Raw genomic sequence first — 27,940 nt, 5'->3', positions numbered from 1 at the left:
GCACAGCGTTCAACACCATAGTGCCCTCAAAGCTCATCACTTAGCTAAGGACCCTGGGACTGAACACCTCCCTCTGCAACTGGATCCTGGACTTACTGACGGGCCACCCCCCAAGTGGTAAGGGTAGGTAACAACGCATCCTCCATCCGCCTCAACATGGGGGCCCCTCAGGGATGTGTGCTCATTCCCATCCTGTACTCCCTGCTCACTCACTGCATGCCCAGGCACAACTCCAACACCATCATTAAGTTTGCCGATGACACAACAGTGGTAGGCCTGATTACCTATAACGATGAGACAGCCTATAGGGAGGGGGTCAGAGACCTGACCGTGTGATTCAAGGACAACAACCTCTTCCATGACGTGATCAACACAAACGGTGCCGGAGGGCCAAGTCTAGGTCCAGGATGCTTCTGAACAACTTCTACTCCCAAGCCATAACAAAGTACCGAAACCGGGCCGCGTGCGTGCACTATCGTGCTCCATAGTGCGCAAATAGATTTTGTCCCCACACACCAAACGCGATCACGACACACAGGTTAAAATATGAAAACAAACTCTGAACCAATTATATTATTTTGGGGACAGGTCGAAAAGCATTAAACATTAATGGCAATTTGCAGTTGCTAGCTAATTTGTCTTATTTTGCTAGCTTGCTGTTGCTAGCTAATTTGTCCTGTGATATGAAAGTTGAGTTGTTATTTTACCTGAAATGCACAAGGTCCTCTACTCTGAAAATTAATCCACGCATAAAACGGTCAACCAAACCGTTTCTAGTAATCTCTCCTCCTTCCAGGCTTTTTATCCTTTGGACTTTATATGGCGATTGGCATCTAACTTTCATAGTTATCCCGACGGCCGACCAAACTCAGTTCATCTTTCAATCACCTACGTGGGTATAACCATTGAGGAGATGGAATGTGGGTATCTGCTTCTATGCACCAATGATGAGATGGGAGAGGCAGGACTTGTATCCCATTCAGTGTCACAAATAGAGCTGACTTCTATTTTAGCGCTTGGCAACACAGACGCTTGTTGTAACATGTATGTTTACATTTATTTTGCAATGCTCTCACGCGCGATGCGAGCGGTGTGGTCAGCATGTAAGACTCCTGAACATCTAATAAAATGGCTACCCAGACTATTTATATTGCCCCCCCTTCTACGCTGCTGCTACTCTCTGTTATTATCTATGCAGAGTCTCTTTAATAGCTCTACTTACATGTACATATTACTTAAGTTAACAATTTTCACTCTAGTGTCCAAAAGTCTTTCAAGCTTTCAGGCATTCGTTTGGCAACTCTCGGTGGATGCTGCAGTGTACCTAAGTGGCTTCGGGAGCAACTGCTGGCATGCGTGTTATCACTCCATGTCTCCCTGTCATGGCTTTTAACCATCAGTACAGATACCAACACATATTGACCACCAAAGTCCATTTGATGTCACAAAGCTGTCTGGTACTTAAAAAATATCCTCTTCTGTTGTCCTGGTTTCCAACGGTTTGCAGAAGAGCATGTATTCCTTAATTGACCTCCATAAACGTAACGGACATATACCAGGAGCTGTGCCAGGCTATGTCTATTGACTCCATGTCTATTGACTCCTCCAGCTGAAACGCATTGAATTCACGGGCTTGTATGCCAAGCAGTAATTGTTTCAGAACATCTCCAGCCATATAGTTTTTTGGGCCTTTTACCTCAGCACTATCCTAGCCTATCCGCGGCAGCAGGAAGAAATAAGTCCTCCACAGCTCACCATATAAGATATTTCTAGCCCCTCAAAAATCTTCTGTGGCTTATTTTTCAAATTGGCATGTTTCGTTTCTAAATGTCTGAGCAAGAGTGAAGGTTTTATCGAGTTGTGAGATAGTACTTTTGCACATATAAAATATACATGTGAATCACATTTTTATTTGGTGTGACGGCTTTGCGCATACCCCAGTTTGGGAATAGCCGGTATACATAAATGAGGGATCATAGCTTTCACCTGGACAATCTGTCATGGAAAGAGCAGGTGTTCATCATGTTTTGCACACTCAGTGTATATTTTACAGTCTGCCTCAACAAACAAAATATCAACAGATGTGCTTGTGACGACAATATTTTCACTCACATGGAGGTATGCATTATACATAGTCTGACGAATTCAGCGTTGTTTGATTTTTTTCCCCCCGTATTTTTTCAAGCCTCTATTTGTTCTTTCTTTGTAGTGCTGTGGGGTCCTACCCAAGGGTTTGGGCACAGTTTGGACACGTCTTTTTTGTTGACCCCTGAATTTCTGAAATTGAGGACAATGTGCATCTTTATAATCTATCAATGTCAACACAAAAGGCTAATTGTTTTATATCATACTCATACCATCATGTTATATTATGTGAATCATAATTCCAGAATGAGGTAGTACGTAAAGGGTTATTTTGGATATTAAGTTGTCCATGTCAGGAACAAGATCAATAAACTGATTAAGAAGGCTGATTCAGTTATTGGAGTTAGTTATTGGCAGAGAACCAGTGTCACGCCCTGGTCGAGGTATTTTGTGTTTATCTTCATTTATTTGGTCAGGCCAGGGTGTGGCATGGGTTTTTGTATGTGGTGTGTTTTGTCCTGGGGTTTTGTTAGGTATTGGGTTTGTGGTTTAGTGGGGTTCTCTAGCAAAGTCTATGGCTGTCTGAATTGGTTCTCAATCAGAGGCAGGTGATTATCGTTGTCTCTGATTGGGAGCCATATTTAGTCAGCCATATTCTTTGAGTGTTTCGTGGGTGATTGTCCTTTGTGTCCTCTGTGTCAGCTTGCACCAGTTTAGGCTGTTTCGGTTTTCACATTACGTTTATTGTTTTTGTATTGATTTGTGTTTACGTTGTTAAATAAACATGGATCGCAATAGCCACGCTGCATTTTGGTCCGACTCTCCTTCTACCAAAGAAAGCCGTTACAACCAGACAGAAACTGAATATCTGTATAGTACTTCCAATGACTCTGAGTACTTTTAGTAACTGGCTTGTAATGCCAAAGTGCTCAACAGAAAGATTTAGGAGGTCTGTTTTTTATTTTATGACTATACTTGACGAATAGCCTACTTAGACTGGGTTCCTCCATGTTTGTAAAATGTTGTAGACCTATATTTTATTGTATAGTTGCTATATATTCATAGTAAGATATGATTATTAGGCTCCCACGTCTACCCTAAAAAGTTAAAACGCAGGAACTACGCAATTGTTTTCACTGCAAAATCTAGACAGACAGCAAGATCTGATAATCCATGATATATTCTGATCAACTGGCGTGTTCTTGTGTCAGGAAACCATTACAACAGATCAAATATGTTTGACTAAATTTGAAGTTACTGCGTTTTGCCTTTGTAGGGCAGCATTGCCAAAGTCATATAGTGTTGGATCACATCCCTGTTGCCCCTGTAGACTTGGACAGTAAAGCCTTCACAGTCTAGTCCACTGATGCTGCCGTTGATGCTGTCCCAGTGCACAAACTTAGGCTACAACAGTCATTCTGTGTTTTACTTGATTGTCAATAAAGACAGTGAGCTGTAGGACAATGAACAACCGACACTCTCAGAAATAGTTTTTATCTGATCTTAAATGGTTCAATCGGGAACCTATTTTTAGAGGGTTCCCCTACAGACACACATGGTGCCCCAAAGCACTCTTTTTTTCAGAGTCTACTGTGACTAACATCTCGATATACTATCAGCAAGGTTTCCTTGAGCAACTACTAAGGCTCAAATATTCTCATTTCTTTTTTCTCTCTAATCACTTTAATGGTTGTGCAGACAGGACATACCAGTAATTTTTCAGGACATACCAGTAAACAAGCTACACTATCACAGATCTAAATAAAATGCTAAATGTAATTGTTACTTTTATTATACATTATATGCAGAGTAATATATGCAGAGTAATATATGCAGAGTAATTATATTACAAAGGACAACACGGTCAATTCCTGTACTACGAATCATGGGAGATTGAGTTTCACAGTCCATCAATCACAGCCCGCCACTTAAGTCATGTGTCTGAAATAAATATTTTGCTAAAAGGTATTTCCATGTGCTTACACGATTGATATTATTGATTGTCTTTTTACATAAATGATAACAACAGCGAGTAGATTTTTAAACAGCTAGCTAAAAGGCCTACAATCTCACAGGAACCAACAAGCTAAGGTTAATGTTAGTATACAACAACAATGTTGGCCAGAGCGAATAAAAATCACTTCCAGTATACAATATGATAAAGCAATACATAAAACTGATTAAGATAAAATAATAGCCTAGAATTATGCGGGTCGAAATACATAAAATACTAGATTATTGTTAATTTCTTATCCTATAATTTACCTCACTTTTATTGTAAAATAGGTAGCTATGTCCAAATAAGCAGTTATGTTTATTTGTACTAATAGCACAAACTCCGAGAGCATTTGAGTTAAAGGATTCAGAAAGGGCTGAATGTGGAATGTGGAAGTGCAACATAGGTGGATGCAGCAGATATCTCTAGCTCAAACTGACACATTTTTATTGGGATTGTTGTATTATGCTAATCCGATTTCTGAGGGGGCGCGGACATCGACCTTAGGCAATATGATGTTTAGCCTTGACAAGTTTTAGGAAATACATCTGTTAGTTCATAGTAATTTGCAAAAGAAAGCAACGAAAAGGCCACGCAATACATGCCACCAAAACCGGAATGTACTTTTTATAGCTTTCATTGAAAAGGTTATCAACACAACTCAGATTATGGAAAGCAGAAATGCCAGGTTGATGGATGGTTTCAGCATGAAGGAGGGAATGTTTGAAGAGGTTGTGTGTGTGTGTGTGTGTGTGTGTGTGTGGGGGGGGGGGGGGGGTGGAATGGTTTTGGGGATAAGGGACCGTTTTTTTTAGACGTTAGTAGGGATTTATATGTTTGTTATTATAAAACATTTTCTTTATAGTACAGAATTAGGCAAATCATGATTGATCACAAACTCCAGCACAGTAGGTGGCTGCATGCACCTTAAACGTTTGTTGGTGGAGCACCATTATAACGTAGAGGAAGAAGAAGAACCTCCAAATGTTGTCTATTATATTGATAAGATATTCGACTGGCCATTCTAACAATGGAAATGCACGTCCTCAAAGATGGAAGGCAGGCGAGAGGAGGCGAGATCAAGTGTAGCCATTCTGGTCAATGAAAGGGCAGATACATGTGCGAACAACCGGCCATAGAGATAGATAGAGGACTCTTTTTTGTATTTGTGCCTTTATAACGTCTGTGACAGCCTCAGTGGTGCTGCCCATTCTATCTCAAGTGTAAAATAGTCCATTTTCTTCTTCATTGACTGATTGCTTCCAACTCATAGAACTCTCCATCCAGTTAACTAATTTCAAATGGTGGAAGCCCTCAATGGCGATGTCGATACTAAAATGTGTTATATCCATGAGAAGTTCTCTATCTATTTTTATGACAACAGGCACAACTCCTACATAAAGTCGTTTTTCGGTAAGTTGCCAAAATGCCACGTACGTCCACTTATATCAGTGCATTCAGAAATTACAATCTAACCATTACAAAATGTAAATTATATCAAATAAGCCTAATGTGCAAATGATCAATTACATTTTTTGCTGACCAAATTCGACACTTTCTCATTGACCTCCAATACAAAACAATCCTCACTTTGTGGGCTTCTTTTTTGTGGACCGATTTTGGTCGGAGTGAAACCTCTCGCTTCACCTCTTCCTCTTGGTAGCTCCGCTTTTACCCACACGTAGGGCTTGAGTGACGTGGTACGCATGTCTTCTGCAGTGCGCGCACAACCTGGCAATGCAGAGAGCGTAGTGCATTCGGGGAGGTCATGTTTGAAGCTGGACAACATAATAGCGAAATTTGTATTATTCTTAAAAATAAACTGAATTCATCGTCAAGGACGCGGACTATTGTGGACAATCGAGGAGTGATCATTCTGTATTTTGTTGACGGAGGTAAGCGCTAACGTTTTTGCGCCGCTGTCCATGGTATTGTTTAGCTGTGGGGGAGGGTCGTTTGCGGAGAATCGCACGCAACTACAGATGCGGTTTGTTGTCAACATATTATAATGTCTATGATTAAATGTAACAGGGAAGGCTACCACATTATATTCGATTGTTGGATTGGCATAGGATAGTGCTCAAAATAGGCTATCCCGCTATGTGCATGTTAATAACGTATCGCATAGGCTGTAAAAACAAGGCTATTACCAAAATGCCTGCTTGGGAATTATAGATATACTTGCTACATTTTTAGCGAGGTTGGTTATCGTCATATCATCATCATATTGTCAAGGCGCCGATGTTTTGTTTTACCTGGCAGCCACAGCCACCGTAAGGGGCGTATAACGGTAAAAGGTCGGCTGGCCAAGGTTATTATGACGGTATTAAAACACTGTTGCTTGTCAGGGCCATTTATAGCAATTGCATTACTGTCAAAGTTAAACTATGCAAGTGTTCAATATAGCTATTATAATAGGCGTAATGTCTTATTTCTAACCTGTTCTAAGCCGGAGAGAATTAACGCTTGTTGTTTCTCGTATGGGACAGTGTAGAAACTGTTGAACAGATGCAGCTTGCGCTCATCAGTCAATTTTCCACAATCCTTTCTGCACGTCGTGGAACACACACTGTATCCTGCAGGGAAGAGCAACTAGCTAGCTACTGTAGCCATGTCGAATCATCCGGTGGATTGAGAAAAAGTAGCTAGCTATGTTTCTTCTATAATCTAGCAATAACATTTGTAACGATAATGTATGAGTTAGTAGCCAACGAACTTTAGCTAATATGTTTTCTCTATAGTTACAAATTAGACAACCCAGAACATACATGTTAGTTACTGTACTCTATAGCTAGCTAACTTGATTGTTTGATATACGGTTCTTCCACATACCTCTTTTGGACAGCTTTTCTCAGTTTTTTCTTGACCCTTACGATTTGTATAGGGTTTCCCGCATCCCGTAAGATCTTCCTTTGCCTGTCTTTCCATTCTTTTAGTTTTGTTTTACGTTTCTTTCCCACATTTCTGCGATTTTCATCAGCAACAGAAAGGTTGTGCGCTTGTCCGTCCATTCTGAGTGGTGCACATAAACGGTTATTCTATAAGAGCCTATCTTTAAATTTGAAATGATTGTTAATTAGCGCGTGGTAAGCTTGTGAAACCGGTTCACTATAGAAAAAAGTTGTCCAATAATGATTTTTCATGTATATCTCTTTGTTTTTTTTTAATGTCACATATATGGTTCTTCGTCTGTAGGATTCAAATGTTCACAGCATCACTGGGGCTGGGTGCTAACATTCAAACACAGAGCAAAGAACTGAGGAAAACTAAGGGTTTAAATACAATCAAGGGAAACGAGGCACAGGTGCAAATAATAACTGGGAACAAGGGAAAACAAAAGGGTCAAAAAGCACAATGGGGGCATCTAGTGACCAAAACCGGAACAACCCTGGCCAAATCCTGACACTCCACAAATTTCTTGTTAACAAACTATAGATTTGGCAAGTCGGTTAGGACATCTAATTTGTGCATGACACAAGTAATTTTTCCATCAATTGTTTACATACAGATTATTTCACTTATAATTCACTGTATCACAATTCCAGTGGGTCAGATGTTTACATACACTAAGTTTACTGTGCCATTATACAGCTTGGAAAATTCCAGAAAATTATGTCATGACATTCGAAGCTTCTGATAGGCTAATTGACTGTCATTTTAGTCAATTGTAGGTGTACCTGTGATGTATTTCAAGGCCTACCTTCAAACGCAGTGCCTCTTTGCTTGACATCATGGGAAAATCAAAAGATCTCAGCCAAGAATTCTAGACCTCTACAAGTCTGGTTCATCATTGGGACATGATGATGAATCATTAGGAATTTCCAAATGCCTGAAGGTACCACGTTCATCTGTACAAACAATAGTACGCAACTCTAAACACCATGGGACCACGCAGCTGTCATACCGCTCAGGAAGGACACGCATTCTGTCTCCTAGAGATGAACGTACTTAGGTGTGAAAAATGCAAATCAATCCCAGAACAACAGCAAAGGACCTTGTGAAGATGCTAGAGGAAAAAGGTACAAAAGTATCTATATCCAAGTAAAACGAGTCCTATATCGACATAACCTGAAAGTCCGCTCAACAAGGAAGAAGCCACTGCTCCAAAACCGACATAAAAAAGCCAGAATACTGTTTGCAACTGCACATGGGGACGAAGATTGTACTTTTTTGGAGAAATGTTCTCTGGTCTGATGAAACAAAAACAGAACTGTTCGTCCATAATGGCCATCATTATGTTAGGAGGAAAAAGGGGGAGTCTTGCAAGCCGAAGAACACCATCCCAACTGTGAAGCACAGGGGTGGCGGCATCATGTTGTGGGGGTGCTTTGCTGCAAGAGGAACTGGTGCACTTCACAAAATACATGGCATCATGATGAGGGAAAATGATGTGGATATATTGTAGCAACATCTCAAGGCATCATTAGGAAGTTAAAGCTTGGTTGCAAACGGGTCTTCCAAATGGTCAATGACCCCAAGCATACTTCCAAAGTTGTGGCAAAATGGCTTAAGGACAACAAAGTCAAGGTATTGGAGTGGCCATCACAAAGCCCTGACCTCAAATCCCATAGAACATTTATGGGCAGAAATGAAAAAAGTGTGCGCGAGCAAGTAGGCCTACAAACCTCACTCAGTTACAGCAGCTATGTCAGGAGGAATGGGCCAAAATTCACCCAACTTATTGTGGGAAGCTTGTGGAAGGCTACCCGAAACGTTTGACCCAAGTTAAACAATTTAAAGGCAATGCTACCAAATACTAATTGACTGTATGTAAACTTCTGCCCCACTGGGAATGTGATGAAATAAATAAAAGCTGAAATATATCATTCTCTCTACTATTATTCTGACATGTCACATTCTTTAAATTAAGTGGTGATCGTAACTGACCTAAGACAGGGAATTTTTACTAGGATTAAATGTCAGGAATTGTGAAAAACTGAGTTTAAATGTATTTGGCTAAGGTGTATGTAAACTTCCGACTTCAACTGTAGGTAATGCCACTTGTGAACAATGTATTATTCTATATTAAATGCAGAAGGAATGTTCTATTTAGGAATGAAATCAGATGTGTACTGTGTATGTTCCAGTGTTACTCAATGCTCAGTTATACTGTATTAATAGTTTGAGATGAGATTAATGATTGTGGATGTTTTGCCAGATGTAAGATATAGTCAGTTCCCAATGGGTGGGGCTCAGGATTGACTGCCAGTGTTGAGGGGCTGTTTATCATGTTCATTATGAACACAGTTCATCAGTCATTACAATGGAGTGGAGGTTGAAATGGAGGGTCGCTTACTGGAATTGCAGGGCTGTAGAAGTGTATCAGCTGTCCTAACTCACAGGCCCCTTGATAGACTACCCAAGCCTTCTGACTGGAGGGTGGAGGTGGAGAGAGAGGGAGAGCGCAAGAGAGTTGTTCTTGGTGCAGCCAGTCACTGACTGAAATGGAAGCTAAGATACTGCAGTTATAGCCAGTATTCATCCTTTTGTCTCATACTGATTACTCACAATAAACAGTTACTGTAAAACATTAGCAGGTGTTACTGTTTACTCTGCAACTCACAGTAACTGACAACACCCAAGAACTAAGCACTTTAGCTCCATTGTTATAGCATAATGTTGGCTACACAAGGTTATGCTTCATTCATTAACCATTGTGTGTTTGTAAATCATTATACAGTAATTGTTCATTTATTCATTCAGACATACACTATATATGCATGTTAGTAACTGTATAGGTGTCCGAGATTAATGTTATGACCCATGCAGGCATATAACCTACAACTAAAAGCAGTAAAGCTAAGCACCACACTCCATCCACCCAGCTAATCCATCTGAACAATGATCTTATGACTGCCTGGCTTCTGTCTGATGATTGATATGAGGAATGGTGCGATTATACTGTGACTGTGACTGTGTGTGTGTGTATTTTCCTGGGGTCCACAAAAAAATACAAAACATGACAAATAAAAAAACACTGACACACTGATAGACAAGGACAATCACACACATGTAAAATACAACAATATACAATCAATAAAAATATAATAATACAATACAACAACAAAAATAAGGTGTGTGTTATTGTATCTGTGTGCATGTGTTTGTGTGTCCCCCCCCTTACAGTCCCTGCTGTTCTATGAAATGTTGTTTGATAATTTTGAAGGTCATTTTGCTGTTTGCTTGAGTAATTGGAGATGGACGGGAGTTCCATGCGATTATGGCTCTGTGTAATACTGTGCATTGGACTTGGGGACTGTGAAGAGACTCCTTGTGGTATATCTTGTGGGGTATGTATGTATGTATATGTCTTGGGGGGTATGTGTGTATGTATATGTCTTGTGGGGTATGTGTGTATGTATATGTCTTGTTTTTGATTTGTTAAAAAAGTTTTAAATATCCAATAAATGTCGTTCCACTTCATGATTGTGTCCCACTTGTTGTTGATTCTTCACAAAAAAATACAGTTTTATATCTTTATGTTTGAAGCCTGAAATGTGGCAAAAGGTCGCAAAGTTCAAGGGGGCCGAATACTTTCACAAGGCACTGTATCTCTCTCTAATTACTCAAGGAGATAGAAAGAAGAGAAGATTGCATGTCACACGTCTGACAGCTCATAACATTTTCCCCCATGAGAAGTAACAAAATACAGAAATCGCCACAGGGTGAAGATCATAAACACCCATTGGGAGGTCAGTATCAGTGTGACCTCATCCGATTGGACCCTGAGCCCTGAAAAATATATTCCTAGGCTGATGATTCATATATTAATGTGGTGTGAGATATAAACCACTTACAATCTTTGAAAAAATGGTGTCAAATGGGTTATTTGGCTGTCCCTATTGGAGAACCCTTTTGTGTTCAGGTAGAAAGAACCCTTTTTGGTTCCAGGTAGAAAGAACCCTTTTGGGTTCCATGTACAACCCTCTGTGGAAATGGTTTTACATGGAACCCAAAAGGGTTCTACCTACAACCATAAGGGTTGTACCTGGAACCAAAAAAGGTTATTCAAAAGGTTCTCCTATAGGACAGCCGAAGAACCCTTTCACATTCTAGATAGCACTTTTTTTCCTGAGTGTATGGTTCACACTCAGTCCAGTAGCTTCTGATTATATTATATTCTCCCACCTCATGTTTGTATAGTTAAGGGGACATTACACTCAAAATGCACATTTTGTCAGGCGTTTCAGATCACAAAAGTACTCTTATGTCAAGACGAATCTACATTCCATGCCATCCGTTTAGATCCAGCTACAGTGCCTAGTATGTTTTCACATCCCTTGCATAAGTGTCACTTACTGTTGAAGTCGGAAGTTTACATACACCTTAGCCAAATACATTTAAACTCATTTTTTTTCACAATTCCTGACATTTAACTTCTTTGGAATAGGGGTGGTATTTTGACATCCGATGAAAAGCATGCCCAAAGTAAACTGCCTGCTACTCAGGCCCAGAAGCTAGGATATGTATATAATTGGTATATTTGGATAGAAACACTCTAAAGTTTCTAAAACAGTTTGAATAATGTCTATAACAGAACTGAAATTGCAGGCGAAACCCCGAGGACAAACGATCCCCCCCAAAAACATTTTCATTCTACCACTGATTTCAACGGCTGGCTCTTTTATAATAGCGTGAAATCGTGCCCGATTGCAGTTCCTAGGGCTTCCACTAGATGTCAACTGTCTTTAGAAAGAGTTTCAGGATGGTTTTTGGAAAAATGAGCCAGAAATTGTAGTTTTTCTAGGTGGCTCCCATTTTGGCTGTAATGTTTCCAAGCGCGTGAATGAGAGTGTGTTCTTTGGTATTTTTCTCCGGTAAAGACCATAACGATTCTCCGTCTTAAATGTTATTGTTTATTTGCATATTAGGGTACCTATTGTTTGATTATAAACGTTGATTGACTTGTTTGGATAAGTTTATTGGTAACGTTTGGGATTCATTTTGTATGCATTTTGAAGGAGGGAAACCGAGTGGATTATTGACTGACGCGCGCCAGTTATTTTTATATAAAAAAGGACTTTATCAAACAAAAGGACCATTGGTAATGTAACTGGGACCTTTTGGAGTGCCAACAGAAGAAGATCTTCAAAGGTAAGGCATATATTATATTGCTATTTCTGACTTTCGTGTCGCAACTCCCTGGTTGAAAATGATTTGTTATGCATTTGTATGCTGGGCGCTGTCCTCAGATAATCGCACTGTTTGCTTTCGCCGTAAAGCCTTTTTGAAATCTGACACGGCGGCTGGATTAACAACAAGTTAAGCTTTATTATGATCTATTGCACTTGTGATTTCATGAAAGTTTCATATTTATAGTAATTTAATTTGAATTTGACTCTCTGCAACGCTAGCGTCCCATTAATTCGCAAGTCAAAATTCCCTGTCTTAGGTCAGTTAGGATCACCACTTTGTTTTAAGAATGTAAAATGTCAGAACAATATTAGAGAATGATTTATTTCAGCTTTTATTTCTTTCATCACAATCCCGGTGGGGCAGAAGTTTACAAACACTCAATTAGTATTTGGTAGCATTGCCTTTAAATTGTTTATCTTGGGTCAAACGTTTTTTGGAAGCCTTCCACAAGCTTCCCACAATAAGTTGGGTGAATTTTGGCCCATTCCTCCTGACAGAGCTGGTGTAACTGAGTCAGGTTTGTAAGGCCTCCTTGCTCGCACACGCTTTTTCATTTCTGCCCACAGATGTTCTATTGGATTGAGGTCAGGGCTTTGTGATGGCCCCTCCAATACCTTAGAGTATTGTCCTTGTCATTGTCCATTTGGAAGACCTGTTTGCGTCCAAGCTTTAACTTCCTGACTGATGTCTTGAGATGTTGCTTCAATATATCCACATACTTTTCCTCCCTAATGATGCCATGTATTTTGTGACATGCACCAGACCCTTCTGCAGCAAAGCACCCCAACAACATGATGCTGCCACCCCCATGCTTCATGGTTGGGATGGGGTTCTTCGGCTTGCAAGCCTCCCCCTTTTTCCTCCAAACATAACGATGGTCATTATGGCTAACAGTTCTATTTTTGTTTCATCAGACCAGAGGACATTTCTCCAAAAAGTACGATCTTTGTCCCCATATACAGTTGCAAACCGTAGTCTGGCTTTTTTTATGGCGGGTTTGGAGCAGTGGCTTCTTCCTTGCTGCCTTTCGGGTTATGTCGATATAGGACTTGTTTTACTGTGGAATATAGATACTTTTGTACCTGTTTCTTCCAGCATCTTCACAAATTCCTTTGCTGTTGTTCAGGGATTGATTTGCACTTTTCGCACCAAAGTACTTTCATCTCTAGGAGACCGAACGCGTGTCCTTCCTGAGCGGTATGACAGCTGCGTGGTCCCATGGTGTTTATACTTGTGTACCATTGTTTGTACAGATGAACGTGGTATCTTCAGGCGTTTTTAAATTGCTCCCAAGGATGAACCAGACTTGTGGAGGTCTACAATTTTCTTTCTGAGGTCTTGGCTGATTTCTTTTGATTTTCCCATGATGTCAAGCAAAGAGGCACTGAGTTTGAAGGTAGGCCTTGAAATACATCCACAGGTAAACCTCCAATTGACTCAAATGATGTAAATTAGCCTATCAGAAGATTCTAAGCTATGACATAATTTTCTGGATTTTTCCAAGCTGTTTAAAGGCACAGTCAACTTAGTGTATGTAAACTTCTGACCCACTGGAATTCTGATACAGTGAAATAATCTGTCTGTAAACAATTTTTGGGAAAATCACTTGTGTCATGCACAAAGCAGGTGTCCGATCCAACTTGCAAAAACTACAATTTGTTAACAAGAAATTTGTGGAGTGGTTAAAAAATGAGTTTTAATGACTCCAACCTTAGTGTATGTAAACTTCTGACTTCAACTGTAAATATAAAAAGGGATTAAATTAGATTTTTTTCCCACTACTGATTTACACAACCTACTCCACATTTTCAAAGTGAAAGAAAAATTTGAAATTTTCTCAAATAAAATAAAATATTAAAATTAAGATGTCTTGATTGCTTATGTCTTCACACTCCATAGTTACTTGTTTGAATACACCTTTGGCAGCAATAATTAAAGCTGTGAATCATGTTGAATAAAATGTCACTAACTTTGCACATATCTTGTATCAATACATATCATTTGTGTTTGGAAAAATTGCTGAAGCGGTCAATTTGGTTGGGGATCATTGGTGGACCGCAATATTCAAATCTTTTCTCAGATATTCAAACAGATTTATGTCCGGACTAAGACTGGACCGCTCAGGAACACTCAACATCTATTAGAAAGTAATTCTGATGTGTCCTAAGAGTTAAAATGTGTGTAATCGTCCCACTTTAATAAAACTACCACTGTGTTGGGTCTTGAAAAGACTGAGGCAGGTTTTCCTCAAAGTTTTTACATGAGCTTTGCCCCTTTCATATTTATTTTGGGCCTGACAAAACTCCCCAGTCCCTGCCTGTGACAGGCATACCTATAACTTGATGCTGCCACCACAATTCTTGAAAATAAACTCAGCAAAAAAAGAAATGTCCCTTTTTCAGGACCCTGTCTTTCAAAGATAATTTGTAAAAATCAAAATAACTTCACAGATCTTCACTGTAAAGGGTTTAAACACTGTTTCCCATGCTTGTTCAATGAACCATAAACAGTTAATGAACATGCACCTGTGGAACGGTCGTTAAGACAGTAAAAGCCTACAGATGGTAGGCAATTAAGGTCACAGTTATGAAAACTAAGGACACCTAAAGAGGCCTTTCTACTGACTCTGAAATACACCAAAAGAATGATGCCCAGGGTCCCTGCTCATCTGCGTGAACATGTCTTAGGCATTCTGCAAGGAGGCATGAGGACTGCAGATGTGGCCAGGGCAATAAATTGCAATGTCCGTACTGTGAGATGCCTAAGACAGCGCTACAGGGAGACAGCTGATTGTCCTCACAGTAGCAGACCATGTGTAACAACAGATGCACAGGATCGGTACATCCGAACATCCCACCTGCTGGAGAGGTACAGAATTACAACAACAACTGCCCGAGTTACACCAGGAATGCACAATCTTTCCATCAGTGCTCAGACTGTCCGCAATAGATTGAGAGAGGCTGGACTGAGGGCTTGTAGGCCTGTTGTAAGGCAGTTCTTCACCAGACATCAGTGGCAACAACGTCGCCTATGGGCAAAAACCCACCGTTGCTGGACCAGACAGGACTGGCATAAAGTGCTCTTCTCTGATGAGTCGCAGGTTTGTCTCACCAGGGGTGATGGTAGGATTCGCGTTTGTCGTCGAAGGAATGAGCGTTACACCAAGGCCTGTACTCTGGAGCGGGATCGATATGGAGGTAGAGGGTCCGTCATGGTCATGGGCGGTGTGTCACAGCATTATCGGACTGAGCTTGTTGTCCTTGCAGGCAATCTCAACTCTGGGCGTTACAGGGAAGACATCCTCCTCCCTCATGTGGTACCCTTCCTGCAGGCTCATCCTGACATGACCCTCCAGTATGACAATGCCACCAGCCATACTGCTTGTTCTGTGCTTGATTTCCTGCAAGACAGGAATGTCAGTGTTCTGCCATGGCCAGCGAAGAGCCCCAATTTCAATCCCATTGAGCATGTCTGGGACCTGTTGGATCGGAGGGTGAGGGCTAGGGCCATTCCCCCCAGAAATGTCCGGGAAGTTGGTTTTCCTTGGTGGAAAAGTGGGGTAACATCTCACATCAAGTACTGGCAAATCTGGTGCAGTCCATGAGGATGAGATGCACTGCAGTAGTTAATGTAGCTGGTGGCCACACCAGATACCGACTGTTACTTTTGATTTTGACCCCCCCTTTGTTCAGGGACACATTATTCCAGTTCTGTTAGTCACATGTCTGTGGAGCTTGTCCAGTTTATGTCTCAGTTGTTGAATCTTACGTTCATACAAATATTTACACATGTTAAGTTTGCTGAAAATAACCGCAGTTGACAGTGAGAGGACGTTTCTTCTTTTGCTGAGTTTATATACAGTATTTAGTCAGCCACCAATTGTGCAAGTTCTCCCACCTAAAAAGATGAGAGAGGCCTGTAATTTTCATCATAGGTACACTTCAACTATGACAGACAAAATGAGAAAAAAAAATCCAGAAAATCACATTGTAGGATGTTTAATACATTTATTTGCAAATAAGTATTTGGTCATTAACAAAAGCCTTTGTTGGCAATGACAGAGGTCAAACATTTTCTGTAAGTCTTCAGGTTTTCACACACTGTTGCAGGTATTTTGGCCCGCTCCTTCATGCAGATCTCCTCTAGAGCAGTGATGTTTTGGGGCTGTTGCTGGGCAACACGGACTTTCAACTCCCTCCAAAGATTTTCTATGGGGTTGAGATCTGGAGACTGGCTAGGCCACTCCAGGACCTTGAAATGCTTCTTACGAAGCCACTCCTTTGTTGCCCGGGCGGTGTGTTTGGGATCATTGTCATGCTGAAAGACCCAGCCACGTTTCATCTTCAATGCCCTTGCTGATGGAAGGAGGTTTTCACTCAAAATCTCACGATACATGGCCCCATTCATTCTTTCCTTTACACGGATCAGTCGTCCTGGTCCCTTTGCAGAAAAACAGCCCCAAAGCATGATGTTTCCACCCCCATGCTTCACAGTAGGTATGGTGTTCTTTGGATGCAACTCAGCATTCTTTGTCCTCCAAACACGACGAGTTGAGTTTTACCAAAAAGTAATATTTTGGTTTCATCTGATCATATGACATTCTCCCAATCTTTTTCTGGATCATCAGAATGCTCTCTAGCAAACTTCAGACGGGCCTGGACATGTACTCTCTTAAGCAGGGGGACACGTCTGGCACTGCAGGATTTGAGTCCTTGGCGGCGTAGTGTGTTACTGATGGTAGGCTTTGTAACTTTGGTCCCAGCTCTCTGCAGGTCATTCACTAGGTCCCCCCGTGTGGTTCTGGGATTTTTGCTCACTATTCTTGGGATCATTTTGACCCCACGGGGTGAGATCTTGCGTGGAGCCCCAGATCGAGGGAGATTATCAGTGGTTTTGTATGTCTTCCATTTCCTAATAATTGCTCCCACAGTTGATTTCTTCAAACCAAGCTGCTTACCTATTGCAGATTCAGTCTTCCCAGCCTGGTGCAGGTCTACAATTAGTTTCTGGTGTCCTTTGACAGCTCTTTGGTCTTGGCCATAGTGGAGTTTAGAGTGTGACTGTTTGAGGTTGTGGACAGGTGTCTTTTATACTGATAACAAGTTCAAACAGAGGACAGAGGAGCCTCTTTAAGAAGAAGTTACTTGTTTGTGAGAGCCAGAAATCTTGCTTGTTTGTAGGTGACCAAATACTTATTTTTCACCATAATTTGAAAATAAATTCATTAAAAATCCTACAATGTGATTTTCTGGATTTTTTTTCTCATTTTGTCTGTCATAGTTTAAGTGTATCTATGATGAAAATTACAGGCCTCTCTCATCTTTTTAAGTGGGAGAACTTGCACAATTGGTGGCTGACTAATTACTTTTTTGCCCCACTGTACCTCACCCAACAAATGAATGGTAAAGATTAGCACCGCAGATCTGTAAATTGCATTATGCTTATCTTCTCTATTCATTTTGGAATGTGGCATTTACATTGTAGCTCCTGCTACAAAACAGAATGTCTGGGATATGGACTTATCTGAAGAGAAGATCGCTTTTGAGGTTTGAAAATATCATCTGATTTTGGAGTGTCATGACCCTTAAGCAGTAATTTTGATAGGACTGAGTGGTTTGAGTTGGGAGGAGAAAACTGGAAATGATCTGTTATTGGCATAGAGGTTTGGAACTCTCTTATTGGTCTATTAACTAATTTACTGCCTGGTGATGTCACCAGCAGGGTTGGGTAGGTTACATTTGAAATATAATCCATTACAGTTACTAGTTACCCGTCCAACTTTTTTTTAATCAGTAACAGAACTTTTGGATTACCCAAACTCAGTTACTTTTAGATTACTTTCACATTAGAAGAATACATAAATTAATTTGACCATTTGAATGACTTCTATTGCAGGATAAATCACTGGTAGATTTTACATAGCTGGCCATCATTTGTTGTTGCCTTTTACTTGGGTTGGTTAACTAGGCTTATTCTAACCCATTGCTTTTTACTTTAATACATATAATAATATTATTAGGCTATATCTTTACAAAATCAAAGTCTGTCAGATTTGCAATGTGATTACCATAACAAAACAGAAACAATAACAAAGGCACTGGGGCGAACAGTGGCTCTGTTTCCCCTAATGCAGATTTGATCTTTAAAGCTAAAACATATGCATTTCAGAACATACGTAGCTACCTATGTTCTGTATCATAATAATATGTTATTCTCTCTCTCTTTCTCTGTGTGTATGTGTGTGTGCATGCGTTTGTGTGGGTCAATAGTCCAGAGAGTATAGTTTGGATGCCCAGAAAGCAGCTCCTCAAGGTTTCATCATGAATAAAAACAAGCGAGGAGAAGAGAGGGAGCTCTACAGTTTAGATGTCGGAGATTCCACCTTCACTGTTCTGAAATGCTACCAGAATCTAAGGCCCATCGGCTCAGGAGCACAAGGAATCGTCTGGTAAGTGTAATCACTATGCAATTACTAGTTACTGAGAAAAAAAAACAATGTGCTGGTTTAAAAAAAAACTATATGGCCTTAGAGACTTGGTACAAGGTACTTTTTGAAAAGGGTAGTCTATGACTGGCAGAAGTGGTCACCTCTTAGTAAATGAAAATTGTTGGATTGGCATAGTCATTTTTGTGTATATATTTTTTATTTAGGCTATCTTTTACATTTGTGTTGCTACTTTTATTATTCATAAATAATTTACTTTAGGTTCACATCACTGTTTTATTTTCATATGTTGTTATTTTGTTTATGTGACATGTTTTCTTATTGGTTATTGTGCCACCCAAAAGGTGATTTATAGAGCTCCCATGTGGACACTCAAATCTTTATGCCTTGATGAAGGCTGACACAATGCCAAGATGCGTTGGAGTTTGTTTGTCATGCTTTTAACTATTTATTTTTTGATTTTGTTGTGAATTTTACCCCAATTTCGTGAAATCCATTTTCAAATCAATTATGATCTTGTCTCATTGCTGCGGGAGAGCCAGGTCAAGTCATGCGTCCTCTGAAACGTGACCCTCCAAACCACGCTCCTTAAGCCAGACACACTGATGTGTCAGAGGAAACACTGTTCAACTGACGACTGAGTCGTTCCACAGGCACCCGCGGCCCAACTTAAGGAGTCGCTAGAGCGCGATGAGCCAAATAAAGCCCCCCTGGGCAAACCTTCCCCTAACCCGGGCGACGTTGGGCCAATTGTGTGCCGCCCTATGGGACTCCCGGTCACGGCCGGTTGTGACACAGGCCCGGATCGAAACCGGGTCTGTAGTGACACCTAAAGCACTGTGATGCAGTGCCTTGACCACAGTGCTACTCAAGAGGCCGTTTTGAACTATTTCTAACGAAATGCCCCAGAAAATACCTGCCAAGAAATTAAGTTCATCCCTAATTAAGTTCATCCCTTCTTTTTGTTGCTCCATGAAATACTTTTTTTTTTCAGATTCAATTAGTTTACAAGGCAACAAAATGAAAAGCTACATAGCAAAGTACCCCAGTTTGAATTTGTCTAAATACTGTGGTGCTTAATCAATGGAGGAAGGTTGATGCCAAAGCTGGTCCATCAATGACACAATGGACCATGGAATGTTTCAAGGTCTCATGCTGTAAAACATCCAATGGAAAGAAACCCAAATTAGACATCCATTTCAATTCCTATTTCCTACGGTCTCTATCACCCTATTGTTAGGTATGTGTTCATGTATTGCCATGCTCTTGGTCTTGCCTTTTCAGTTCAGCGTATGACAACAACCTTGAGAGAAATGTGGCTATTAAGAAGTTAAGTCGGCCTTTCCAGAACCAGACGCATGCCAAGAGAGCGTACAGAGAACTGGTGTTAATGAAATGTGTCAATCACAAAAATGTAAGTCTGCCTACCAACGCTGGTCAATGACTTCTTCCTGCTGTTTTATTATATTCTAGGTATGACTCTGACAATTATCCTCAATTATGTTTATGAATGGCCTGGCTGGACATAGAGAGTAACTCTAAGAATATTATTTTATGAATGCATAATGGTACTTCAGAAGGAGCAGTAAACAGGCATTTGCTTTGGTAGCCCATATAGTTAATATACACACAGCTAAAATGCAGATTCATTCAACCAGCATCCAGAACTGCAGTTACCTGTTTTTATATTTGTTATTGTTATATTGAATAATACATTTGAAAATGATTTGATTACAAACGTGTTATGATGGACTGTTTTCCTTATATTGAGGAAACTAATTTAGCAAGCATAGTGTATGACTCGTGTGTTCATGTTGTTACAGATCATTGGCCTAATAAACGTATTCAGCCCACAAAAATCATTAGAAGAATTTGCAGATGTGTAAGTACATTATAAGCCTTGAGCCTTTTGCGTAAAACACTGGGGGAAAATCCTCAATGGAAATGCACATTAATTGATGTATAATAACATGATAAACCTTTGACAGTGTAAAATAATTACATGATGTTAGGAATTAAGACATAGAAGGATCATAGAATGATATTTTAATAGGGCCTGTCTGTCATCAATTAAATAATTACTCAGCTATTACCAGAATAACTGTCTGAAATCTCTCTGCATACCTTATCCCTCTCCGTTTAAGCCTTCCAGCTGGCTCCACAGATGTAGGTGTGTGCGCCTGCTCGGTTTGTGTGTGTGTGTGTGTGTGTGTGTGTGTGTGTGTGTGTGTGTATTTTAATCTCTCTTCCTTCCTGTGTAGATACATTGTGATGGAGCTGATGGATGCCAACTTGTGCCAGGTGATTCAGATGGAGCTGGATCATGAGAGGTTGTCCTACCTGCTCTACCAGATGCTGTGTGGCATCAAACACCTCCACGCTGCCGGCATCATACACAGGGTACAGCTCATACTGGCTCATACACACTAACGCTAAGCTAACAGGTAGACACAGGGTATAGTTCACACCAATAACAATAAGCTAACAGGTAGACACAGGGTATGGCTCATACTGGGTAACACTAAACTAATAATGGGGGATTGTTGTATTTCCAAAGATTATACTGTAAACTAAAAATATTATACAGTAACTCCTCCATGTCAGAGCTGTGATGTTGGCTATATCCACAGGAGAGCAGGAGGAACATGCTAATGATCTAAATAATCTGAATACTTCAGATTTAATGACTGGGATTGCATCCGAAATGTCACCCTATTCCTGAGCTCTGGTCAAATAAATGCAATGTATAGGGAGTGATAGAGTGCCATTTGGGATACATGCTTGGCCCAATGGAGCATGTAAAGTTGATTCAAGGGTGGGAAAAAACTGAGATTCTGAGATGAATGTATATTCTAGAATAATGTAACTGGTTTGTATGTCATACTACCAGGCCGTTTGCCTACATGCAAATCTGTGAAAGATGACTCACTACTCAGTAACTGTAGTTAAAATGGAGTGACTCATTACTGTTGTTAAGATGGTGATGAATATGGATTCTGCCCTGTTTTATAATATTATCATGACAACATTCCTATAATCCTACATAGCTTCATTGAGGTGCCCCACCTTACAATAATAGCTAAAATAATCTGCCAAGACGGCAAATAGTGCTCTCTGATGGGATTGTCTGCCATAATCTCTTAGTAAAAAATGTCATCAATCAGCAGGCTATAGACAGTTTTCGCTGTGTCTGGGCTTTAAAATATGCTGCTGCTATTGATGATGATGACGATGACAAAGATCATGACAATGATGATGTTCTCTTCTTGTCCCTTCTCTAGGATCTAAAGCCCAGTAACATTGTCGTGAAGTCAGACTGTACGTTGAAGATCTTGGACTTTGGCTTGGCTCGGACAGCAGCTACAGGTCTGCTGATGACCCCCTACGTAGTGACCAGATACTACAGAGCACCAGAGGTCATACTGGGGATGGGCTACCAGGCCAACGGTCAGTACCTGTCAATCAATCAAGCAAATATTAATTCACCATAATGATTTTATGCATTAACCACCACTGCAGATTCTTTCATTACATTGTTTTAATGTTGTATTACTCTTGTAAATAATAATTATGTCTATAATGACATATTGCAAATCACAGCTATAATCAAGTTTCCATCCAACCTTTTTGGGTTGGCAGGTAGCCTAGTGGTTAGAGCGTTGGGCCAGTAACTGAAAGGTTGCTAGATCGAATCTCTGAGCTGGCGAGGTAAACATCTGCCGCTCTGCCACTGTTCCTAGACTGTCATTGTAAATAATAATTTGTTCTTAACTGACTTGCCTGGTTAAGTAAAAAATGTCAGTCAAGTACATCGGAAATAAAATGTCACGAAATGCCTGTTGGAAACAGCACATTTTTCAGTAAACTTTCCGAATGTTGACACAACAAAATATACTAGACAAGGTGGGATATTTTTGTGTCTGTAACATTAATTCTGTGAGAAGGTTCTTCTTTTATTTTCTTAGTCAACCTTGTGTTCTGGAACGTAGCCCTGTCTTTCATTTTTGTTAATTGATTTCACCTGTGTTCGATTCCCACCTGGTCTCATCAGCTCCCTATTTAGTTCAGTTCTTTCTGTTTGTATGGTTGTGTGGTGTTGTTTGACCATTGCCTGCCTGTGACCACGATTCCTGCCTTCTGCGACGGCTTAATAAACATCTGCGGCTCTTTGCTTTGTGAATCTACACCTTGTTCACCCTGATTATTCAGTACAAAGTGGAGGTGGAAATGCCTTTATGCACAAATATATATGGAATACTTAGCTTGTATGTTTTATTTGGTGCACGGGAATTTAACCGGTAAAAGTCAATTTGATGGAAATCTCTGGTGGGAAAATGCTCATATTGTTTTTATGCAGATTATTTTCTATTCTCTTGAAAATCTGTCTCCAATTGGATGTAAACCTAGCTAATGACAACAGCACTGTTTTCATTACATTTGTTTTTATAAATCATGGAAATTAATTCAATAACAACACTGTTTTTTTTTGCCAGCTTGTACATTAGCCATCCACTTCTCTTCAAGCCTCTGGGAAAGTTGTTCACAATGAGAAACAATGGTCTCTTTACTAACTACTAATAGCTAACCCCCCCCCTCCTCCTCTACTGCCCATGTTGTAACAGTGGACATATGGTCTGTGGGATGTATTCTGGCAGAAATGATCCGCCACAAAATCCTGTTCCCAGGAAGGGACTGTATCCTTGGTGCTTCTGGATTTAAATTGTCTCCTGCCAAAATGAAACAGTTTGCATCCTGTATGTGGCCATTCCTCTTCAGTCTCTCGGTTTATGAGATGGCCCTTTATTTCACGTCCTGATTTCCTTCCTTTTCCTTCCTGTGCCTGGAGACTGGCAGACCCTGAATGCTGCATCCATTTTCACTCTCGTTCACCCAATTTACTCGTTCATGCTTTCCTTTTTCTCCTTCATTCATTCACCAGACTTTCCATTTTCAGTTTCATGTGTCGGATTTATTTGTGTTGTACATTTTTTGTTAATCATTCACATTTCTCTCTCATTTCCTTAATCTTTAATTTTTTTTCTCTCTGTGTTTGTATGTCATCCCTGCCTTCATCGTGCAGTGGACGTGTGGTCAGTGGGTTGTATTGTGGCTGAGATGGTCAGAGGTAGTGTGTTGTTCCCAGGCTCTGACCGTATCCTTTCCTGTTTTCCTGTGCTATCATTTCACCATGTCTGTGTTTTTACCTTGTTTTTACCACCGACCACCGCCCCATGGAGCACTCCTCTTGCACTATTCCCACCACCGTATCCAGGTACACCCATACTCTCATCCTCCCTCCCCATAACCACTTAAGCTTCTGGCAATACACAGAGATAGTTCTAGAAAAGAGGAATAGTTCTGGAACAGTACTTCTCTAGCATAGTTATGTGTGTCTGTGGAGAAGGCTATGTCTGTGTGTAGTGTTTCCCTAACTCCCCCTGCTCAGACATTGACCAGTGGAACAAGGTGATAGAGCAGCTTGGGACTCCGCCACAGGAGTTCCTGATGAAGCTCAACCAATCAGTGAGGACGTACGTAGAGAACAGGCCGCGTTACGCAGGATACAGCTTTGACAAACTCTTCCCTGACGTCCTCTTCCCTGCAGACTCAGAGCACAACAAACTGAAAGGTACTGGAAATGGAGTGTGTGTGTTTGTATGTGGGTAGGGTGAGTGTGTGGTGTGCGTGTGTGTGCATGCTGGTATGAATCATATTCACTTTCCACTTCCAGCGAGCCAGGCCAGAGACCTGCTGTCTAAGATGTTGGTGATCGACTCGTCTAAGAGGATCTCTGTGGACGAGGCCCTGAAACACCCCTATATCAACGTGTGGTACGACCCAGCAGAAGTGGAGGCGGTAAGTGTTTAACAAATAGTAGAATCTATTGGAGGGGGAACTTGGTTGACACTTTTAGTCAGAAGAGTGAACTACGGTTGATGGTTTGATGTAGGGATGAACCTTTCTTCCCTCTCTTCTCCTTTTCCTGTGCTCTCTTCTGCTCTTTTCCTCTCTTTCTTTTTCTTTCTTTCTCATCTCAGCCCCCTCCGAAGATCACAGACAAGCAGCTGGATGAGCGAGAGCATACGGTGGAGGAGTGGAAAGGTTAAAGATGTTACTACAGCTATCACTTTTCACTAGACATGGGTTACATGCAAACAGTGAGCTCCAAAGTATTGGCACAGTGACATATGTTTTGTTGTTTTGGCTCTGCACTTTGGATTTGAAATGATTACAATGACTATGAGGTTGAAGTGCAGACTGTCAGCTTTCATTTTAGGGTCCATATCGGGTGAACCGTTTAGAAATTACAGCACTATTTGTACACCCACAGGCCCACCCAATCGAATTGTGCAATTTTTACATGTGTATATATATATATATATATATTATAATTTTTTTGGGGGGCCAACCATCCCATGAAAGTGAATGCTTGCTATGAATTATATCTGATGGTGTTTGCATGTTTAGGTAAAAATACAAATAATGTCCCGTTTGGAACACTGACCAGTAGAGAGCTTAATTGTGTGGTGTGTGTGTGTGTGTATATATATATATATATTCCACCTCATGGCTTGGTTTTTGCTCTGATATGCACTGTCAACTGTGGGACCTTATATAGACAGGTGTGTGCCTTTACAAATCATGTCCAATCAATTGAATTTACCACTGGTAGACTCCAATCAAGTTATAGAAACATCTCAAGGTTGATCAATTGAAACAGGATACAGATGAGCTCAATTTTGAGTCTCATAGCGAAGGGTCTGAATACATATGTAAATAAGGCTTTTCTGTTTTTTGTTTTTGTATACATTTGCAAAAACAAATGATAAACCTGTTTTCGCTTTGTCATTATGGGGTATTATGAGTAGATTGATGAGGGCATTTTATTTAATCAATTTTAGAATAAGGCTGTAACGTAACAAAATGTGGAATAAGTCAAGGGTCTGAATACTTTCCGAACGCACTGTATTATGCTCTCTACTTGTCAGTGTTCCAAAAGGGGTATTATTTGTATTTTTACCTAAACTTCCAAACACTATCAGCTAGAATTCTTAGCAAGCAGTGCACTGGAATGACATTCAGATGAACTGGAAGGACATTCAGATGAACTGGAAGGACATTCAGATGAACTGGAAGGACATTCACTTTCATGGGATGGTTGGCCAAAAATAACTAAAAGCCACAACACCAATAAGTCACAAATATGGCTGCATTGAGGCAGATGTCCCTGTGCTTCTATGGCTGTATGCACCATGTTACTGCATACTTAATTTGTTCATTTAGCAAACAAAACAGCTCATAATCCAGTGCCTTTATAAGTCAACACACCTATAGTTGTTTGCATTAATTAGCTTTAAAAATGCAACATTTTCTCTCAGCCTCATGGAAAGATGTGTAGAATAGCATCCAGAGGTGGTGCTCCTAGTAGCCGGTGATTTTAATGCAAGGAAACTGAAATCTGTTTTACCTAATTTCTACCAACATGTCAGCTGTACAACTAGAGACAAAACTAGATCACCTTTATTCCACACACAGAAATGCATACAAAGTTCTCCCTCGCCCTCTATTTGGCAAATCTGACTACAACGCTATCTTCCTGTTTCCTGATTACAAGTAAACACTCAAACAGGAAGTACCAGTGAAGTAATCAAAACAGGAAAAACTCAAAACAGGAAGGTCTGACAAAGTGGATGCTAAACTACAGGACTGTTTCACTAACACAGACTGGAATGTGTTCTGGAATTCATCCATTGGCATTGAGGAGTAACTGTATGTACATATCCCAACCAGAAGCCATGGATTACAGGTAACATCAGGACTGAGCTAAAGGTTAGAGCTGATGCTTTCAAGGAGCAGGACACTAATCAGGACGCTTGTAAGAAATCCTGCTACGACATCTGACAAGCCATCAAACAGGAAAAGCGTCAATACAGGACTAAGATTTAATCCTACTATGCCGGCTCTGATGCTCGTCGGATGTGGCGTGGCTTGCGAACTATCACGGATTACAAAGGGAGACCCAGTCGCGAGTTGCCCTGTGACGCAAGCCTCCAGATGAGCAAAATGCCTTATATGCTCGCTTCGAGGCAAGCAACACTGAACCATGCATGAGAGCATCAGCTGTTTTGGATGACTGTGTGATCATGCTCTCCATAGCCGATATGAGTAAGACCTTTAAACAGGTTAACATTCACAGACGGATTACCAGAACGCGTACAGCGCATGTGCTGACCAGCTGGCATTTTAACCTCCCTGACCATGTCTGTAATACCTACATGTTTCAAGCAGACCACCATAGTCCCTGTGCCCAACAATGCCAACGTAACCTGTCTAATTGACTATCACCCTGTAGCCCTCACATCTGTAGCCATGAAATTCTTTGAAAGGTTGGTCTTGGCTCACATCACAACCATCATCCCAGACACCCTGAACCCACTCCAATTCACATACCACCCCAACAGATCCACAGATGACGCAATCTCTATTACACTCCACACTGCCCTCTCCCACCTAGATAAAATGACACCTATGTGAGAATGCTGTTCATTGACTACAGCTCAGCATTCAATACCATAGTGCCCTCCAAGCTCATCACTAAGCTAAGGACCCTGGGACTGAACACCTGCCTCTGCAACTGGATCCTGGACTTCCTGACGGGCCACCCCGAGATGGTGAAGGTAGGCAACAATCTGCCACGCGTACCCTCAATACGGGGCCCCTCAGGGGTGCGTGCTTAGTTCCCTCCTGCACTCGCTGTTCACTCATAACTGCGTGGCCGCACATGACTCCTACGGTGGTAGTCCTGAGGACGATGAGACTGTCTAAAGGGAGGAGGTCAGAGACCTGGCAGTGTGGTGCCAGGACAACAACCACTCCCTCAACGTCATCAAGACTAAGGATCTATCATGGTCCACACACACCAACACAGTCGTGAAGAGGGCATGATAACATCTCTTCCCCCTCAGGAGGCTGAAAAGATTTGGCATAGGCCCTCAGATCCTCAAAAGGTTCTACAGCTGCACCATTGAGATCCTGTTGACTGGCTGCATCGCCGCTTGGTATAGCAACTGCTTGGCATCCGACCACAAGGCTATACAGAGGGTAGTGCGTACGGCCCTGTACATCACTGTGGCCGAGCTCCCTGCCATCCAGGACCTCTATACCAGGCGGTGTCAGAGGAAGGCCCTAAAAATTGTCAGTCTCCAGCCACCCAAGTCAGACTGTTCTCTCTGCTACCGGATGTTTGTTATGTTTGTTAATGAATGCGCACATTTTAG

At 41.0% G+C, this 27,940-nt stretch overlaps 1 protein-coding gene across 4 annotated transcripts in view; it reads left to right on the top strand.

Moving 5' to 3' along the window:
- The first annotated feature begins 5,762 nt into the window (after window positions 1-5,762).
- The window catches only part of LOC139382023 (mitogen-activated protein kinase 8-like), a 34,505-nt gene continuing 12,327 nt past the window's right edge, over window positions 5,763-27,940 (top strand). For 2 of the 4 annotated variants that reach the window (XM_071125948.1, XM_071125950.1), the window contains exons 1-10: window positions 5,763-5,976; window positions 18,487-18,665; window positions 19,947-20,076; window positions 20,486-20,544; window positions 20,924-21,062; window positions 21,944-22,109; window positions 23,743-23,814; window positions 24,109-24,291; window positions 24,394-24,518; window positions 24,701-24,764. In XM_071125948.1, coding sequence (XP_070982049.1) covers window positions 18,538-18,665; window positions 19,947-20,076; window positions 20,486-20,544; window positions 20,924-21,062; window positions 21,944-22,109; window positions 23,743-23,814; window positions 24,109-24,291; window positions 24,394-24,518; window positions 24,701-24,764 — 1,066 coding nt within the window. In that variant the 5' untranslated portion in view covers window positions 5,763-5,976; window positions 18,487-18,537. Of the gene's footprint in view, window positions 5,977-18,486; window positions 18,666-19,946; window positions 20,077-20,485; window positions 20,545-20,923; window positions 21,063-21,943; window positions 22,110-23,284; window positions 23,357-23,742; window positions 23,815-24,108; window positions 24,292-24,393; window positions 24,519-24,700; window positions 24,765-27,940 lie in introns of all 4 variants that reach the window. The other 2 variants (XM_071125949.1, XM_071125951.1) reach the window with 1 other exon arrangement.

Source organism: Oncorhynchus clarkii, chromosome 23, assembly GCF_045791955.1.
Source record: "Oncorhynchus clarkii lewisi isolate Uvic-CL-2024 chromosome 23, UVic_Ocla_1.0, whole genome shotgun sequence".
NCBI lineage: Eukaryota > Metazoa > Chordata > Actinopteri > Salmoniformes > Salmonidae > Oncorhynchus > Oncorhynchus clarkii.
This window is presented reverse-complemented; position numbering and strand designations above follow the sequence as displayed.